Source organism: Mercenaria mercenaria, unplaced genomic scaffold (assembly GCF_021730395.1).
Source record: "Mercenaria mercenaria strain notata unplaced genomic scaffold, MADL_Memer_1 contig_92, whole genome shotgun sequence".
Lineage (NCBI taxonomy): Eukaryota > Metazoa > Mollusca > Bivalvia > Venerida > Veneridae > Mercenaria > Mercenaria mercenaria.
Window position 1 is genome coordinate 32,089 of NW_026463835.1, and position 18,425 is coordinate 50,513.

General features: G+C 31.2%; 2 protein-coding genes across 2 annotated transcripts; one reads left to right on the forward strand and one right to left on the reverse strand.

The window, feature by feature from the left end:
- The first annotated feature begins 2,993 nt into the window (after nucleotides 1-2,993).
- On the forward strand, nucleotides 2,994-4,456 carry LOC128554988 (uncharacterized). Its single transcript, XM_053536330.1, has 2 exons — nucleotides 2,994-3,375; nucleotides 3,880-4,456. Exons 1-2 carry the CDS (start codon nucleotides 3,055-3,057, stop codon nucleotides 4,309-4,311), a joined length of 753 nt encoding a protein of 250 aa, XP_053392305.1. The 5' UTR covers nucleotides 2,994-3,054; the 3' UTR covers nucleotides 4,312-4,456.
- A 1,624-nt stretch (nucleotides 4,457-6,080) lies between these two features.
- LOC128554987 (uncharacterized) lies at nucleotides 6,081-9,047 on the reverse strand. Its single transcript, XM_053536329.1, has 3 exons — nucleotides 8,733-9,047; nucleotides 8,369-8,492; nucleotides 6,081-8,053 (listed from the first exon to the last, which is right to left on the reverse strand). The coding sequence occupies exons 1-3, from the start codon at nucleotides 8,941-8,943 to the stop codon at nucleotides 6,874-6,876; spliced, it is 1,515 nt and encodes a 504-aa protein (XP_053392304.1). The 5' UTR covers nucleotides 8,944-9,047; the 3' UTR covers nucleotides 6,081-6,873.
- Nucleotides 9,048-18,425: the final 9,378 nt, after the last annotated feature.

Sequence of the window (18,425 nt, forward strand, 5' to 3'; positions counted from 1 at the left end):
AAGTACTTGATAACGCATTATAGATAATTTATCAAAATGGAAGATTTATGCAACACTCTGCCTGATTGGACGAGAGTGTCAATTTCTTTCACTCTGTTGATTGTGCTACGCTGAGTGAAATGTAGACAAAGCGTTTATCCTAAACGACGCTGTTCACAGTTTTAAAGCTAACTTTGGCTTAGTATATTTAGCAAGAATATTGATATATCTCAAAATGATAAGTAAGTTTAATAAATATGATAAAAACCTGTTCAAATACCAACATATATCAAATTAAAGAAAGAGCTGAATACGGTCTGCGTATCACATGAATAAGGGTGTGATAAGAGTCTTTTATGTAGAGAGGTGCTTTTTAAAAGAATTTCCTTGTTACAATTGTTGTCTGTATATGAAAAGGTTTCTTGCTTTTATGACTTATTCAGATTGCATATTAAAATGAGTATTTGTTTGCTTTGATATATTTGTTATAAATTATTTAACTGATTTATTATATATGAATATTTTTCTTTAGTATGGTATGCAAATATTGAACTCAGTTGAAATCTGTTTTATTATATATATGATATATAATGACTGAATTTCATTACTCTGAAATGAAGGTACGCTGCATAAGTTTATCTACGTGATATGACTACGGTCAAACTTTGCTTATGAAACAGAAATATTGAAATAATTACAATTGTTTGTTTTGCTTGACCTTCACTTTTTTATAGGTGTGACGTCATTGTCCAAAGATTCGTGAATAGCGAATATGCATTTGTTAAAGCGGGATCAGTTGACCTATTTTAGAAATAAATAAAAATAATAAATAAAAAAATCCTTTAATTGATTTTTTTTCTCATGTATTCTAATCAAACTTGATTTGTAGCATCTTTATTAGGCGCGCAGCCAACTTTGTTCAACTGGGACATTTAACCCCTTTTAGGGTCTGCTAGAGCCAAATTTATACAGCGTCTCATGAACAGCTTGGTGGATCTTTGTCATACTTGGTCTGGAGCATCATTATAAGGTCCTCTTCCAAATTTATTTATATAGGAACTTGGGCCCTATCAGGGACCACTATAGCTAAAAGTAGATATGCCTTTCTTCGCATTAACCACTAAAATGTAATGGACTTTTATCAAACTTGATGTGTAACAATATCGTAAGGTCTCCTGCTATTTTGTTACAAATGGGGATAGGGACCAATTTAGCTAAAATATAAACACGTTTAATGACCTCTTCTCATGAACCGCTTCATGAATCTTCATCAAACTACTTGTAATTATTCGTCTAAGGATAAACGAAACAAAATTGCAACCCTACGAAACCTTTGCGAAAAATTAAAAGACAACCATTTAAATTGTTAAAGTGCGGTATTTAGTTTTGCAATTTGAAAAATGTTAGATGAAAGATGAATGTTAGATGAAAAATTCATAAACTTCTTTCCTTATTACAATTCGCCGACCATCATTTTTAATGATATTTCTTGTGTTGGATTTAACATCGCACCGACACAATTATAGGTCAAATGGCGACTTTCCAGCTTTGATGGTGGGAGAAGACCCAAGGTGCCCATCCGTGCATTATTTCATCACGAGCGGGCACCTGGGTACGTAGAACCACCAACGTTCCGTAAGCCAGCTGGATGAAGAATTCAATGCCCCGAGTGAGGCTCGAACTCACATCGGTGAGGGGCAAGTGATTTGAAGTCAGAGAACTTAACCACTCGGCCGCGGAGGCCCCAGCACAAAATGCTCCGTGTCTTCTGTTTCCTGGCTACATAGCTGACAGGTGCACTATAATCTTTTACTCATGAAACTTGGTTGTTATGGTGTCTCTGATCAAGCACTAGGTCTGCTGTCTAATTATCTTAGTAATAGGAAGCAATGTGTAAAATTTGGTTCACATTTACCTACTTTCAAAGATAATTATAAAGGCGTTAGTAGTATTAATTATAGCGTTTTTGGCGTTTTAACCCCCACCTGACCCCTTGTCTCTATTCTATAAGTGCACTTTAACCTTGCCCTAAAATTAAAATACTAACTTTCTACCCTTGATACCCTAAAAATCTTTTAAATCTTTAGTTAAACCGAATGAAAACCTTTGATTTAACCAAAAAAAACATTTTGAAACAATTTAACCTCACTTAACCTCTTATCCCTATAAATTTTAACGACACCGGTGTCCTTTTCTTTAACAAGTTTATCAATCAATATCGTTTGTGAAGCGGCGAGTTTAAACAAATATTGGCTCAATGTAAAGCGACACCAGTGTCGTTTTATTGGTATTTATTTTCATTCATAAAACCGATATGTTTACATTTGTAGTACAATTCGTTTAAACTTCCTTGTGATCGATTTACGTTTTACAGCTGATTTAATATAAGTGTCATAGGTAAATCAAGTGCATTTTCTGAAAATGATAATGTGGGAAACCACAAATTCAACCAATCAAAAGCCTGCCATTTTTCTGCCAAGTTGGCAGCAAACTGTCATTTGCTTTTACTTTGGCCGAATCTTTGGCCGAATCTTTGGCAAAACTTTGGCAGATTATATTTATTAATAAAATGTAAGGAATTTGATCTTATTTTCAATTAGTAAGTATATTATTAGGGTACACATAGTAATTAAAACTTTAATTAAGATTTTAATCCAAAAGTTTGTTTCTATCATGGAATGCATGTTCATCCGATACAGGTTATACATGTTCATCCGATACAGATTCATCTGATACAGGTTCATCCGATACAGCATCCAATGCATGTTCATCCGATACAGCATCCGATACAGGTTCATCCGATATGTAGAATCTGATGTAACTACCCGGCATAAGCGTAAATGTTACTTCTGTAGATGTTGAATCGTTATAAGGATTAATGTCAAACATTGTTCCTTGTGTTAGATGAAATTTTTTCTTATACATAGATATACATAGTTCCCACAAGCCGTAGCAGGTGCCCGTTTTTCCGGAAGCCGCCATTTTGATTGGCAAGCCGAAACAAAAGATAAAGATCGTAAACGTTTACAAATAAAACTACAAATATTACCGATAATTTACCGCGGTTGTGACACAATGAGTGTCAAACAAGTGAAGAAACTTTATAGAGATGGTTTGGATAAGCAGACTAGTGAAAGATATGCTCAAAAGTGTAATTTGATAGGCGGAAAAGATCCGTACGACCTCGTGAAAGGGGACTTGACAAGTGACGTGAAATGCCTTCCAGCGGTATCTTACATAGATATTATCAATTACTTAGTCAACACAAAAAGTGCCTATACGATGGATGAATTGAAAGCTTACAAATCCCTAGAAGCATACAATCAGTTTGTCTGTGGCTGGGTTCGAGATGTCATGAGCATGAATGTTGGAAACAAAGTTCTGGTTACAGCACGGGTATGTAATATTGTATAAATAAATATTTCTTGGAATTTTATCAGCGTCATTTTTTATTTAAAATAATCTCTAACACCCCCCCAGTACATAATGGTACCAGTTAGTATAACACCTTGTCACTGAGTGGAGAACAAATAAGACTACTGTATAAATTATAAAGCCAGTTGACTTCTTCCGTTTGTGTACAGGTCCCACTCTGGGACAACGTCGTACAGTGATCTACTTGTATTTTGTTTTAATTTGACACAACATTGCAGTGGTACGCATAATATTGAAGCAACATTGCGTGATTCGACAACTGATCTATAGTTGTGTAGTATATAATATAGACTCCTGGACTTTCCTGGATTTCAACCGACAATCATTTATACTGTAAACTGTAACTGAATTGATAATATATATGAACTAGTTCAACTATCCTAGTCTACTAGTCCTTAAAACTATGGATTGTTTGTGTGTCATGTACAGCTTATAGATATTTTACATATGTTGCTTTTTATACAGGTAAGGCATTCCCAGAGGATGAACGAGACTGCTCTTAGACCTTGGGTGATTGTTGACACAACAGGAGTCGTTGATACAGCGCATTGTGATTGTATGGCAGGTCTGGGAGAGGCATGTAGCCACGTAGGGTCGCTGTTGTTCTATCTAGAGGCAGCTGCTAGAATCAACGCTTCAAAAACAGTCACTCAAGAGAAAGCACACTGGCTATTACCAAGAAGTATCGATAAAGTACCGTATTCCATGATATCAGACATTGACTTTACATCAGCAGAGACAAAAAAAAAAGGAAATTGGACAGTGCCATCGAAGGTGAAGATGAGGGTGATTCACGGGCAGCTACAAAGCTACCAAAAGTGCCAGAACCATCTGAATCTGAACAGGAGAATTTATTACAGTGTTTGTTTCGCAACAAGTCAAAAGCGGCAATTTTGACAGTGTCGTCAAAATATCAAGAACAATTCGTGCCAGATATTCTCACTGATGGGAAGTTACCAGAGCCTCTGATTAAGCTAAGAGATGACAAATACCTCAGTATGCCGGCTGACGAGCTCAGGAAAACGTGTGAGGATTTATTTGCTGGTATAACAGTTACAGAGAAACAAGCGGAAAATGTTGAACTGTTGACACGAAAACAGTCGAAATCTAAGGAATGGCACAGACTGCGTATGGGGAGAATCACTGCGTCAGTTATGAAATCAGTATTAGCAACACTAATAGAAAAACCAGCATTATCAACTGTGCAAGCTATTTGTGGACAAAGTAAGTTCAAAAGCAAAGCGACAGAATATGGATGCAAACATGAGCAGGATGCTCTCCATGACTACAGTGAATTCATGAAAACAAAGCATGATAATTTTTCAGTTGTGCCTTGTGGACTTGTTTTGAGCACAGATTATCCATTTTTAGGTGCTTCCCCTGATGGACTTACTTCCTGTTGTTGTTGTGGAGAGGGACTAGTGGAAATCAAATGCCCATACTCTGCTAGGGATAGTTATCTTAGTACATGTAATATTGAATGCTTGAAAGATGGTAAACTGAAAACTGGACACAGATACTCATATCAGATACAAACACAATTAACTGTGACGGGTAAAGAGTTCTGTGACTTTGTGATCTGGACAGTGAAAGACCTGCATGTTGAAAGAGTTCAGTCAAATGAGGATCTTGAAAATGAAATCTTGGAAAAGTCGAAGCATTTCTTTGTTAAGGTAGTTCTACCCGAATTGACAGGAAGTCTTGTTACGCGTGAAAAAAATTTGCTGAATGCAAGCCACCAGTCAGCACAAGTAAATAGTTCTGACAAGGAAACAAACGCAGGTTCGGTTACAAAGTATACACCTGGGAGAAACAATTGTACAAATGTTGAACTTGTGTGTGTTTGCGGATCTAAGTGTTTGAAGGCGTCAGACCGTGTTGTTCGTTGTGACAGTGAAAATTGTAAATATGGTCTCCTTCACTTCAAGTGCGTAAATGTGAAAAGGAAACCAAAAGCACCTTATTACTGTCCGGAATGTAGAAAATCAAAATGGTGATTCTTGTATATGGAAATGTCTGTAGTAAATGTAAAACCAGGTTTTCATAGATATGTGATTCAAAGAAAACATTCGCAGAGTGATTGAACATGTTGAGCAAAATATTTCCTTTTATTGCATGTAAAACAAAACAGTATATATTGAAACTGCTAATAGCATTTTTTGTCTGTTTTTATGTTTATTTTCATTGAATAATAATGTTATATCTGTAGAGATGTTTAGTTATTTCTTTTCATGGTATGTTTCGAAACACACTTTTTGAAAGAGTCATTTAAAACTTAAGCCTAAAGATTAGTATAATAACAAGGTTACATGGACTGTCGCCTTCAATGGTTGAAAGGTTTCCAGTATCTTACAGGGACTTGCTCACAGTTCAGTTCAGTTCTGTAGAAATATGCATTAGTTTACATTTTGTTATAACTTTGTATTGTGTAAAAGTTGCTTCACTTTAAACTTGTAAAAAATATCCCATCACAGTCTCAAAATAGTCTTAATTTTTTTCGGTGCTCAAAACAACTCAAATATCAAAATTAAATTGTAAAGCAAATGCAGAGGTTTAAGTTTACTGATCCAACTGTGAGCAAGTGATACATACACTTTGGTACATGTGAAATGAATTTGTATGGACTGGAGCCATGTTCTGACAATAAAACACAAAAGTGTAATGAATCAGTTTAATAACAATTGAAAGCATACACATAGCATGTGGTAACTATATACATGTATATATGTAATATCCAATTAAAAACACTCTTATCCAAATTTATCAACTATGATGTTAATCTGCAGCCAAGCTTCTTTAATTAATGTTTCATCAACAAAATCATTCAACTACTATGTTCATCTACAGGTAAGCTCCTTTAATGATAAACCAATAAAGAAATTTTTTTATGGACTTCACAATGATGTTTATCTGCGGGCAAGCTCCTTTAATATATAATCGTTAGAAAATATTCAAATGGACTTAACAACAACTATGATGTACATCTGCTGGCACGTGTTTTTAGTATAAAGTAAAAAAAAAATTATACCAGACTCCAACAACAAATTTGATGTTCATCTGCAGGCAAGGTTCTTTAATATATAATCAAAACCTAATATGTTTTGGACTTTACAACAATTTTTATGTTCATCTGCCGGCAAGCTTCTTTAATATATAATCAATTAAAACATGTCATGGACTTGACAATTTGATGTTCATCTGCGGGCAAGCTTCTTTAATATATAAGCAATAAAAGATTGTTATGGACTCGAAAACAATTTTTATTTTCATCTGCGGGCAAGCTTCTTTAATGCTTTAATGTATAATTAATAAAATAATATAGACTTCAACAACAATTCTGATGTTCATTTACAGGCAAGCTTTTTTAATGTTTAATTTACACATGCACAGTGAATATGCATTGCCTTTATAATAAAATGACTCCAAATTAATTATCCGATTTCCTTTATCTAAAATTCATCAGTTAAATCCTACTACAGATTCATTAAAATTTGCAAGAGCACAACAGACAGATGCAATTTTGTCAATGACTGGAAGTTCACCAGTCTCACTCTTCAAGAAGTCTATTGGAAGTTTGTCTTGAAGAATGGTGTATTTATTTCGCACTAAACCTATCACGCGTTCCACCTGTATTCTAACATGAGCAATTTTGCGTGTCGTTTCGATATCTGTTGGTGAAAGTTGTGAACGTCCTTTAGTGAAACTCGGAATATTTACTTGTGCACAATACATCCCTACGCTATCCGCAATGTCGAATCCACGGTCGGCTAGAACCAGATCGCCAGGAAGGAGCTTTTCCAGTATCCCACAATGCTCTGTTATATACTTATCACTTACTCTACCACCCCAAGCCCGGGACAGAAATGAAATTGAACCTTGTGGAGTAATGCCTATTAAAAATTTAACAGTGTTATGGTGCTTATATGAAGACCATGTTTGTGCTCGGGCAAGAAGGTTCTTGGGTCTCTGAATAAAAACTTCGAAACAATCTATAACCACTGCAGTCTTCTGCGCGAACTGCTGTCTGAATTCTAACGGCATAGTCCGTCGCAACTCATCGCGCTGTGGCCAGTAAATCAAATGTTTAAGTCTAACATACATCACATGAACAACAGTAATGAAAATCCTTGAAACTGTGGAAGTTGATGTCTGATACCTATAGGCTAGATCTTGCACAGACAAGTTTAACTTAAGTCTCATTAAAGTCATCACAACGCGTTCAAAAGCACCAAGATCTGACAGTCTCTGTTTAGGAAGGAATTCTCTTACAAAATTGAAAATAGTCAACAATGTCAAATAGTCTGGCAGTCCTGTGTAGTATTTGACTTTATCGTCATTTCCCTTGAACGAATCCTGGTTTAACATTAAACCACTAATCTGAGACTTCAGCAACATATTTTCTGTTAAGAGTCGCTGAATATCACTATCCACCTGACTTTTTGTTACTGGATTTATAGGAACTGGTCTTTGTTCAAGTTTTTCTGTTTGTCCACTGTACACAAAAGAACAGGTTTTTGTATTCTCAACAAGTGGTGTTGCGGTGAACTCGGGTACCGGAACTTCCTCATACAGATCCAGCAGTGCTCTGGCAGCATGGTGTTTCTCTCTTATTTTCTGTCTCTCCTGAGCTCTGTCAAACCTGAAATTAAAAGGAAGCAATTGTATTTGAAAGCAAAGTATATCCATCTTGTATAGTTGAAACTTTGACTATTTGCGCAATGCAATACATTTGGACTTTTCTGACTGAATCTGCTCACTCGAATATGCTCTCTATGAGCATTTATATAAGTCTAACAAAGTAGTGTTTAGTCCGGTCACATTCTGACTAGAAAGACTTTGATATTCATCCTGGTTTAGATGTGAATGTATTGTTGTACTTGGCCGAGATGCTTTCATGATGATATCTGGCTATTCACTATTACACAAAGCCGAAGTAGATAAAACGTAAAATTACCTTTTCTTATCTGTTTCTATCTTTTTTTCTTTCTTCATGGATTTTCTTGGTGAGAGATTTTCTCCAAGAAGAAGTGTTGGAGCCCAATCAGGATTCGATCTGTCATACATAGTTGACGGTTTGCCTGAAAATATAAATACAATAACAGTTCAGATGACATTTCCTTTGTTTAAAGCTCGTATGATAAAAACCCAAACACATAAAACTTAAAACGGCACTGCTGCATCCCGCTGCATACATATATTTACATGTCAACTTACTGTGTAAACGAATTTCATAGCGAGTCGTCGCATATTAATATCTGGGATACATGTATAAAAAAAACTAAAAATAGCTCAGATCAATTCAATTTATAAATAGTTACCGTGTACAAAATGGTCAGAGCATATTTTTGAGTATTTTGACGGCGTATCCTTCCTGTTTACATTTGCCAGCCACTGTCGGCGTCGATCTTCACATAATTTCTTCGTAAACTCGCCTTCGTTCTCTCTGACAGCAGGAAATGAATAGAAACCTCGCCTCACTGAATTGTCTGCTCGATTGCTGCAACCTTTGACCCAACAAGACACAACCATATTTGACTAAAAATAGATTATTTGTCACCCGAAATAGGTCAAGCGTAAGTGGTATTTTGCCAAACAAAATGGCGGCGGTGTAAAAAGTACCCGGATGTTGTGACGTCATATGAAAAGCATGTATTAACTGATCAGTGTCATAGTCCTCAGCTACTATATTTACATTACCGATAAATGTACTAAGAAATGGATCATCATTTTTATTCCACCGTCTAAATATAAAATGTGATATTGGGCTTTTACTCAGTTTATCCGGTTCACCTAGGGGCCTGGCCCCCGTTAATAAAAATTTAATATCTATTATATAAGTTCCGGTTTTTTCGATCGCAAACACACCCTTCAAAAGCACATTTGGTACAGCTACACTATATTGTTGGTTTATGAGTATAAAATCTCTAAAATCTACGAAAATTCCAGATCTTAAATGCATTTCATTTAAATAGTTCAAACCGGCCATATCTTCATATGTTGAATATATCCAGGCACCATGACGGTTAAAATACTTTTTCATTTTTACGTATGTATAAAAACTGCTAAATTCAAGGAGAAACACTTCATGTCCCACTTCCTCTAGCCTTTCTTCTATTTTTTTGTCTTTCTTTTTAAGTTTAAGAATTATTTCAGCTAAATCATCAATTCGTTTTGTTGTAGCAACTTTATAAGAAAGCAAATTGTCAACAGCAGCCTTTGTTCTAGCTAATTGTGTTTCTTGTTTTAAGAAAGCATCTTTTACTTCTATAATTTTTTCCCAATTATTAGAAATTTTTTCATCATTAGTAGCAATTTCTTCGACATTAGCGGTTATCGCTTTAGTATTAGCAGTAATTACTTGGGTATTAGCAGTGATTGATTCTCCTTGTTTAGCTGATATTTTAACTACAGAGTCCAAATCATTTATTATTTTTTTAATTTTATCATTAATTATGTTAATTGCTTCAGTATTAGTAGTAATTAACTCTCCTTGTTTAACTGATTTTTCAACTACAAAGTCCAGTTCATTTTTATGTTCTTCAACTTTAGCATTAAGCTGCGTCATATCTTCTTGTAATTTTTTTGTAATATTATTTAATTCTGCATACTTTAAATTATGACGTGTATCAACAGTACTAATCCAAACTCGAATTTGTTTTTTAAAGTCATCTATTTTAGAATTGAGCTCTTTTTTAAAGTCCTCTAATGCTGTGTCATGATCATCACCTCTTTGTGAAGCTGCCTTTTCCAATTCAGATTTATATTCTGCAAGTTTATTTGAAATTAATTCAAATAAATCTTTATGCTTTTTTTCAGTTTCGGTATTTAGTTTATTTATTTCTGTTCTAATTTCTAACTGATACATATTTTGTAACTTTTTTCAGCTTCAATAATCTTGTCTTTTAGTTCTCATGTTAATCATACTATCTTTTAATTCTTGAACTTGAGTGTATAACTTTTCAAATTGGTTCTAAATACTTTTTTTTATGTTGTCATCTGTCAAATCAGATTTCTCTTCAAGTTCTTTAATAGAATCAACCATAGCTTTCATTTCTTTTTCAAGTTTACCTTGTAATTCAACTATTAATAATGAATTCTTTTTAAAATCTTTTGTTAATTCTTCAATATTCTTTACTTCTGCTTCTAGTATTTGTTTTATACTTTTGACATCTTCAAGATTATAGTCATTTATTACACTTTGAATTTTTTTATACACAAACCGTCTTGGAACTGCATCAGCGGATTTATCTGGATTTCCTAGGTTGATTATTTCATTACCTCCCATATCTAATGCTCTGTTCATTGTGTTATCAAGTTCCTTATTTCTGTGAAGATATGATTCCATGTCCTTTCTAAGCTTTTTATATTGTTTTTTAGTAGCATAATCACTTAAATCAATATCAAATTTAACTTTACTTATACTGTCAGGTTCACTTATATGTTCTATATTATTAAAAACTCCCATTATATATTACCAGTAAAGTTTTTTCTTAAAAACTTCCTTGTTTTGTCAATATATAAGAAATCATATTTTTGATTTGTTGCATTAGCAAATGAATCACGATCTATATTTTGTTCATTACAAATCATATCATTTTCTCGTTTACCTGGACTTTCAAATAAAATATAATGTGAACAGTTAATTCGGATATCTTTTGGTGTTTTATAGTAAGACTGACTTAAATAAATAACACAACAGTTTTTGTGACGTCCTTGAATAAAGTATTTTGTTATTTCATTTTGAACTTTTTTATCTTCACATACAAAATCATCAAATATTACTACTTTTTGTTTTTCTGATTCAAGATTCTCACAAGGTTCAATTTGGTTGGGATCAGCTGAATATTCAAGTACATTTTTGTGTATTTCATTTGGATCTACTTTAAATTTTTTTGCAATTTGGCTTAAGTGGTTAATTAAATCCTGATATTTAGATTGTTCTAGGTTTTTAGCATACAAGTATAATTTATCATAATATATAAGAGGTTTTCGAAGTATGTGCATTAATGTATTTGTTTTTCCAGATCCAGAAGATCCACATATTAACATTCTAAAACATGAATCTGGCATAAAAGGATAATGTTGCTTAAACTTATTAGATTTATCACTTTTTGTATCATAATTTGGAATTTCCATTTATATAATATTACATTATTTTACAATATCTTACATTATCTTACATTATTATATAAATGCAATCAAAACTTAATGAAATGATAATAAGAAAAAAAATTAGTCGGGCAAAAGATGAGAGCTCTTAGAGAAGAAATAATGAGAGAAAAAATTAAAAAAGCTACAAATCGGGATATGTACACTGAAATTTATAAACCAATTACTGAAGGAATAGAAAGTCAAAAAGAACAATTATCAAGTCAGTTAAAAGCATTACCTGGAATTAAGGAGCAATTAGCGTTACTTCCAAAAAGTTTTGTTGATAAAATGCAAGAACAAAGATTGACAGAGTTATTGGAAGAACCACCACCTCCGGAACTACAACAACCATTATTACAACCATTACCACGATATCTAAAAGAAGAATTAGGAGCAAGACCAAAAGAAAAGGAAATACCTACAGTAGATTTAGATGCTTTTCTGGATAATAATGTTTTAAAAGAATATGAATATTCCAAACCGTCTGAATTGTTTGACTTTTTAAATGCAAATGTAATTGATCCTGATAAAATAGATAAAGACGATCTTAAAGCTACAATAAATGATGTTACTGAAGATATTAAAAAATTAAATGGTTCAATAACTAGCAAATCAAGATCGCAAGATCCAAATAAGCAAAAAGAAGCAAAAGAATTAAAACATGCCCGAGGCGAATTAATAAAGTACAAAGACCGGTTAAATAATATTCTTGATATGGCTCCTACATACGGAAAAGGAATAAAACATCATAATCCATATAAAGTTTCACCAGACGGACAATATGGTAATTTAATTATTAACTTAAATAAACTTTATGGTCAAAACAAATTAATTGCTAAGGATAAAATAACTGGAAAGGAAGTAATTAACACTAAAGTAGATAATGATTAGATTGATCTAATTAATAAAAGATATAACAATAATAAAAATCATTCAATTCATTCAAGAAAAATATTCAAAGAATTAACAGAAAAGTCGGGATTACCTATCAATAAAAGATCTATGAAATTTAAAAAAGTAATTAGGGGACAAGGTTATGACGTTTGTCCATGTAATCCAAAAGAATTGGTTTAATGACTTGGAGTTAATTTGTGGTTCAATTGATGCTGGAAATAATAATGAAGAACTAAAAAATGAAGGTATTAGAATAATTGATGAACTATTAAAAAATGAATTCACTCTTACCAGAACAACATGAAATGTTATATAAAAATTATTTTTCTTGAATATAAAATGGAACAAAAAATAGTATTAAGTTCTGAAACAGTAAAAATGATAACAAAAATACTCCGAGTGATTTTACAATTAGATTTAGTCGTTCTTTAATTTTAGATAAAATAAAACTTATGTTGTTGGTTTGGATAGTATTAACACTATGACTTACTCTTGGCATAATATTAGTGATGAATATGACAATAAAAGAATTCGTTATCATAATGGTAAGGATTGGAAAGATATTATATTTACAAATGGTTCTTACAGTTACATAGATATTAATAATTATATTAGGGAAACATTAATAAGTAATGATGATTTTGAATTTAATAAATCAGAAATTGCTCCAATAAGTTTGGAATTTGATTTAAGTAGTTTTAAGATTTTGATTTCAATTACAGATAATTTATAGTTGGATTTAAGAATGTCAAATTTTCATACACTGCTTGGATTTGAGAAAAAAAATTGGAAAATACTGAATGGGGAACTACAACACCAAATATAACTAACTCTGTGGATACAATTTACATTCATTGTGATCTATTGATAATTCACTTGTTGATGGTAATTTCAGTGATATTATCTATGCTTAAGTACTGCAGATTTAACAAGAGCTTATCCATTTACAAAAGAACCACAAAGAGTTGGATATTCTGAAATTAATAAATATATATAAATTCAATTAGAATATATATTACAGATGTATTTGGTAGAATAATTAATTTTAATGAGGTTGAAACAAGTTTTACACTAATTTTAAAAGAAATATGAAATTATAAATTTAGTTTTATATAATGTACAAAAAGTTTATGACAAAAATAAAGGAATATTATTTATGTTGATGCTCACACGGGAAAAGAAATCATACACGGCACAGGTATCTTTGACACTTTAACAAAATTGCTTTCAAGTTCAGCCGCATCTTCAATTAGCACAGCTGGAAAAAAAGCTTTGGAAACAGCAGGAAAAGCAGTACTTGAAAGTGGAACAAAAAAGGTTGGAACGGAAGTTGGAAATTTAGCTGCTGATAAAATTGTTGAAAAACTTAAAAAGAAACCTGCTCCGGCAGTTGGTAATTTAATTGCCAAGGAATTACAAGAAAAGAATAACAGTAAAAATAATAATGATAATGAGGAGGATATTCATATGAGAATAAATAGAATATTGTCAGGATCTGGGACTTTAGCTCGACAAAAACGTATTAACAAATTAATTTATAAAAAATAAAATAATATATAATATATACATGTTTAGAACAAAACAATATTGTGAAAGATATGAATTAACTCCTATTCAATTAGATACAGCTTTAATATCTGTCTTGGGAAATAATGTTAAGCAACAAAAAAACGGATATCACTTTACAATTAATGATAGAAGCTCATATTTTGATTGGTTTAATGGTTATTTTGAAGTAAGTTTTAAAGTAAATAAGCTTGCTAATGGTAATAATTATGCTGGTGGAGATCAAATTGCTCTAATTAATAATGCAGCTTCATTAATTGATCAGTTAGTGGTTAAACAAAATGGAAAAATTGTTTATGATTGTAATAATTTATACAAAGTAATAAATGTAAAGGATTTAGTTGAACTATCTAAGGATTATGCAGAATCAACTGGAACAAATGAATTTATCTCTTTAGATACTACTGATGTTGCTGAAAGTAGAAAAGATAATGACGATTATAATTCGGGGTTTGCTATTAGAAAGGCATTAATCCAAGGTGGTAATGAGGTAAATGCTAAGATTCCATTAAATAATTATTCATTTTTTCAGGGTTTAGAAACTAATATTATACCTCCAAGTCAAATTCAAATAACACTGCAGCTGACAGATGATGATGAATTAATTTTTAGAGCTAATGCTGCTGATCCAGGTAGGGTAATTGTAACAAAATTAATTCTATGGGTTCCACGTTTAATTTTCAATGAATTTTGGGTTTGATCTAATTACTACTGAAAGATTTAAAAAAGCAAGATGGTCATACCTTCGGAAATGGTGACACAATCAACTGATACACAACAAATAATATAACCTTTAGAATAACAGCTGGGTGTAACAAAACCACAACATGTATTGTTTATTTACAACGACCTGACAAAAGTAATTCACAACAACATAACCCACACCTGTTGGATACATTTAAGGTAAATGCTAATAATTATAATTGCACTTTGAGCTCCTGTCGTCTTGAAGTTGGTAATGGTGTTTTTTATCCAGAAACAGAATACACAAGTATATCAAGAATATATGACGATGTAATTAATTATTATTATAAACAAAATAATAAGACTACTGGAAGTCTGCTAAATAGATCAAATTTTTCTAATTTATTTGGATTTATTCATTTTAACTTGGAATATAAAAAGGAAGTAACTACAGAAGATCCTAAGCATATTACATTAACAGCTAAATTAAATATTCCACCAGCAGCTAATATTCGTGTTTACGCAATTGTATTGTATGAAGAAACAGTTGAAATAAATACTATTGGAAATGAACTTGTTATTGTTTAAATAAAATAAATTTTAAATATATAATGTCATCAAATTATATTGAATATAAAGTTAACCTTACAGATGGACAAAAGAAAAATTTAGCACAAGCTTATAATAATAAAATTCCACATACTTTTAGACTAAAACATGAACAATTACGTGGAAACTTCCCTTTACTTTTAACAAAAACACAGATTAATCAAATTGAAAAAGCTGTTGCAAATAACAAGGGATTAGTAATTACAATTTCAAAAAGCCAAATGTCCAGTCAAGGTCAAAATGGTGGATTTTTAGGAGCTTTGGCTGGTTTGTTAGGAAAAACAATTCTTCCAATGGCAGCAAAAATAGCTCCAAAAATATTAGCCCCTCTAGGCATTGGTGCTTTGTCTGGGCTAGCCAGTACTGGTGTTAGTAAAATACTTGGAAATGGTATGATTTCAGTAGCTAATGATAAGAGAAATATGATATCACCATATCTTACACCTAATCAAAGAAAGCAACTAATAGGATCTGGAGTGATTAAATTAACACAAAAACAAAAACAAGACGGTGGCTTTTTAGGTATGTTGGCTGCTAGTCTAGGAATACCTTTGATTACATCTTTGTTAAGTGGAAAAGGACTACAGATTGATTCACAACGGAGACCTTACAGACGAATTCCTATAGTAAAAAAAAAATAAAATTTATAAACAAACCAATATCTAACTTTGAAATTGAACAATGGGTAAAACAATTAAAAATTAAAAACTTTATGTGTGTATTTAGTAGAAATAATTTATTAAAATTAAAAGTAAAGGACGAGTGTGGAATTATAAATTTGGACGACTCTATTGGTCCTGGAACACATTGGGTTTGTTACTTTAATACTTTGTATTTCGATCCATTTGGACTTCCTCCGCCGAAAGAAGTAATTAAGTATATACCAAATGGAAAATACAACAATGTTCAATATCAAGACAAAACAAGTACACTCTGTGGATATTATTGTTTATTTTTCATTAAAATGTTACAAGATAAAGTATCGTTGTATGATTTATTGTATAAAATACTAAAAATTAATAATGTAAAACAAAATGAACAAACTATTATAAATTATTTTAACCAATAAGAACATGTAAATTTTCTTCCGGGTTTTAATTAAAACTTATTAAAACTGTGTTTTTATTTAACTGGAATAATTAATATAATGGGAATATTCAATAATATAAATGAAAAAGTAAATAAAATAGAAAGACAATTAATAAGAAAACCTCCATTGTTTTTAACATGTTATACCCAAGATACCGATGGTGGATTATTTCAATGGAAAACTGTAAATATTAGTCCTGGTTTGGTTCAGGGTGGTAATATTGTGGCAATTAAACAAAATTGCATCTTAATTATTCTTGTTGATGCAATTAAATTAGATAAAGGAGAAGCTAAATTACAAATAAAAAATAAAGAAAATGTAATTCTTCAAAGTTATCATGTAAAAAATAATAGAAAAAATGAATCTATTTCTATTAATTATGCAATTGAATTTAAAATGGATGATGCTATTTATATTAATTCTTTAAACGTTATGAATATTCAGTTAACAATTTATGGTTCTATAATTTAAGCGTTAATTTAAGAATTAATTTAAGAGCTAATTTAAGAATAAGCTAATGTATCAATACCATTATCAAGAATATATCTTTTATCGTCATAACATGATAAAGATGTTTTATTTATAACATAACTGGAAAGATTGTGTTTATCAGAACGAATAACTTTAAAGGTGTGATTACTTTGGGTTGAATTAAACAAAGTGTCTTTGTAATTTTTATGAACTATTGTTTTCTTAACAATAAGTTTTTTAATTCCTTTACATTTTTTAACATTAACTTCATTTTCTAATAAATAAGAATACATTTTACTTCTTAATCCAACAAATTCAACAATGGGAATGCCAGCAGCTTCATCTTTAAATTTTCCAATTACTTTTTTATTACTATCAAAATAAATTTTTGAATTACTATCGTAATCACTATTATCAAATAAATCTTTGTCCTTATAAAAATCCTCATATGCATCTTTGGTTTTTATTTCATAACATAATGAATCAGTGTCAGTGAATAGTAATTTACAATTACCCTCGTACTTTTCCTTAATTAATTATAATGAAAATCATACATTAAATATTTTGATAAATCTAGAATGCACTTTTCCAACATAACAGGTCTGTTTAATAACAAACTTTCTTTTATTCTATGAATACCAAACAAATTCTTGTTAAACATCGTTGAACTAACAAATGAAGGTTTGGCTATGTATTTTAATAAAATATTTTCATCATGTGTTAATTTAATATTAACCCTCTTGCGTAAATTCTCCATGTCTTACCGAATACAGAGTTGTTCATTAACTTAAAAAAGTCCTTTTCAAATGAATTTTTTGTTTTAAAGATTTTTTTTGAGAAATTAAAATCAATGTACTTTTTTAACCAAGGACTTTCGTCAAAAGTTAATATTTTATGTTTTTTGTTACTTTTAACCCTAATTGTGTATATAGTTCAAGATTTTAAAATGAACTACATAATTTTGTTTTTTCATTAAAGTTGGAACTAATTTTTTTACATTACTTTTTCCTATTTCAAATTCTGTTTTAATATTTTTACTATAATCAGAAAGCCATTGATCTGGTATAATAATTTTTTTCAGGAGCTAAAGGATAATCGTTGTGGGTTTTATGTAATTCTTTTGGATATTCAAGATCACATTCAACTATAAAGTTAGTTTTACCTTTCGCAATTAATTTCTTGAATTGTTTTTCAGATATAAATTTTTAGTTTCCAGAGGGTAAAGGTTGACACATAGCCCAACCGTAAAGGTTATTGGCGTCAAGGTACATAATGTATTTAGATTCTAATTTAGGATCATAATCTTTCATATATTTATTGTTTGCTTTACTGTATCTGTTTGAAATATAACTTATTCCTCCTCTCAGTCCCTTTTCAATAAAAAGATACATATCAATATCAGTTATTAAATCTAACTTAATTCCAGTCATTTTTAACATTGCATCCCAAGCTAACCCAGGACTACTAAAATAATGACAAGGATCTAATTTGTAGTACTCCAAACATAGTTTTCTAAAATTTTCGAATACATCAGCTAAAAGTAATA

Coding starts and splice junctions, on each gene's coding strand:
- LOC128554987 (XM_053536329.1), bottom strand. CDS start 8,943: ATGGTTGTGTCTTGTTGGGTCAAAGGTTGCAGCAATCGAGCAGACAAT. Junction 8,493..8,732: donor CTCTGACCATTTTGTACACG/GTAACTATTTAT, acceptor TTATATTTTCAG/GCAAACCGTCAACTATGTAT. Junction 8,054..8,368: donor ATAGAAACAGATAAGAAAAG/GTAATTTTACGT, acceptor TTTTAATTTCAG/GTTTGACAGAGCTCAGGAGA.
- LOC128554988 (XM_053536330.1), top strand. CDS start 3,055: ATGAGTGTCAAACAAGTGAAGAAACTTTATAGAGATGGTTTGGATAAG. Junction 3,376..3,879: donor AAGTTCTGGTTACAGCACGG/GTATGTAATATT, acceptor CTTTTTATACAG/GTAAGGCATTCCCAGAGGAT.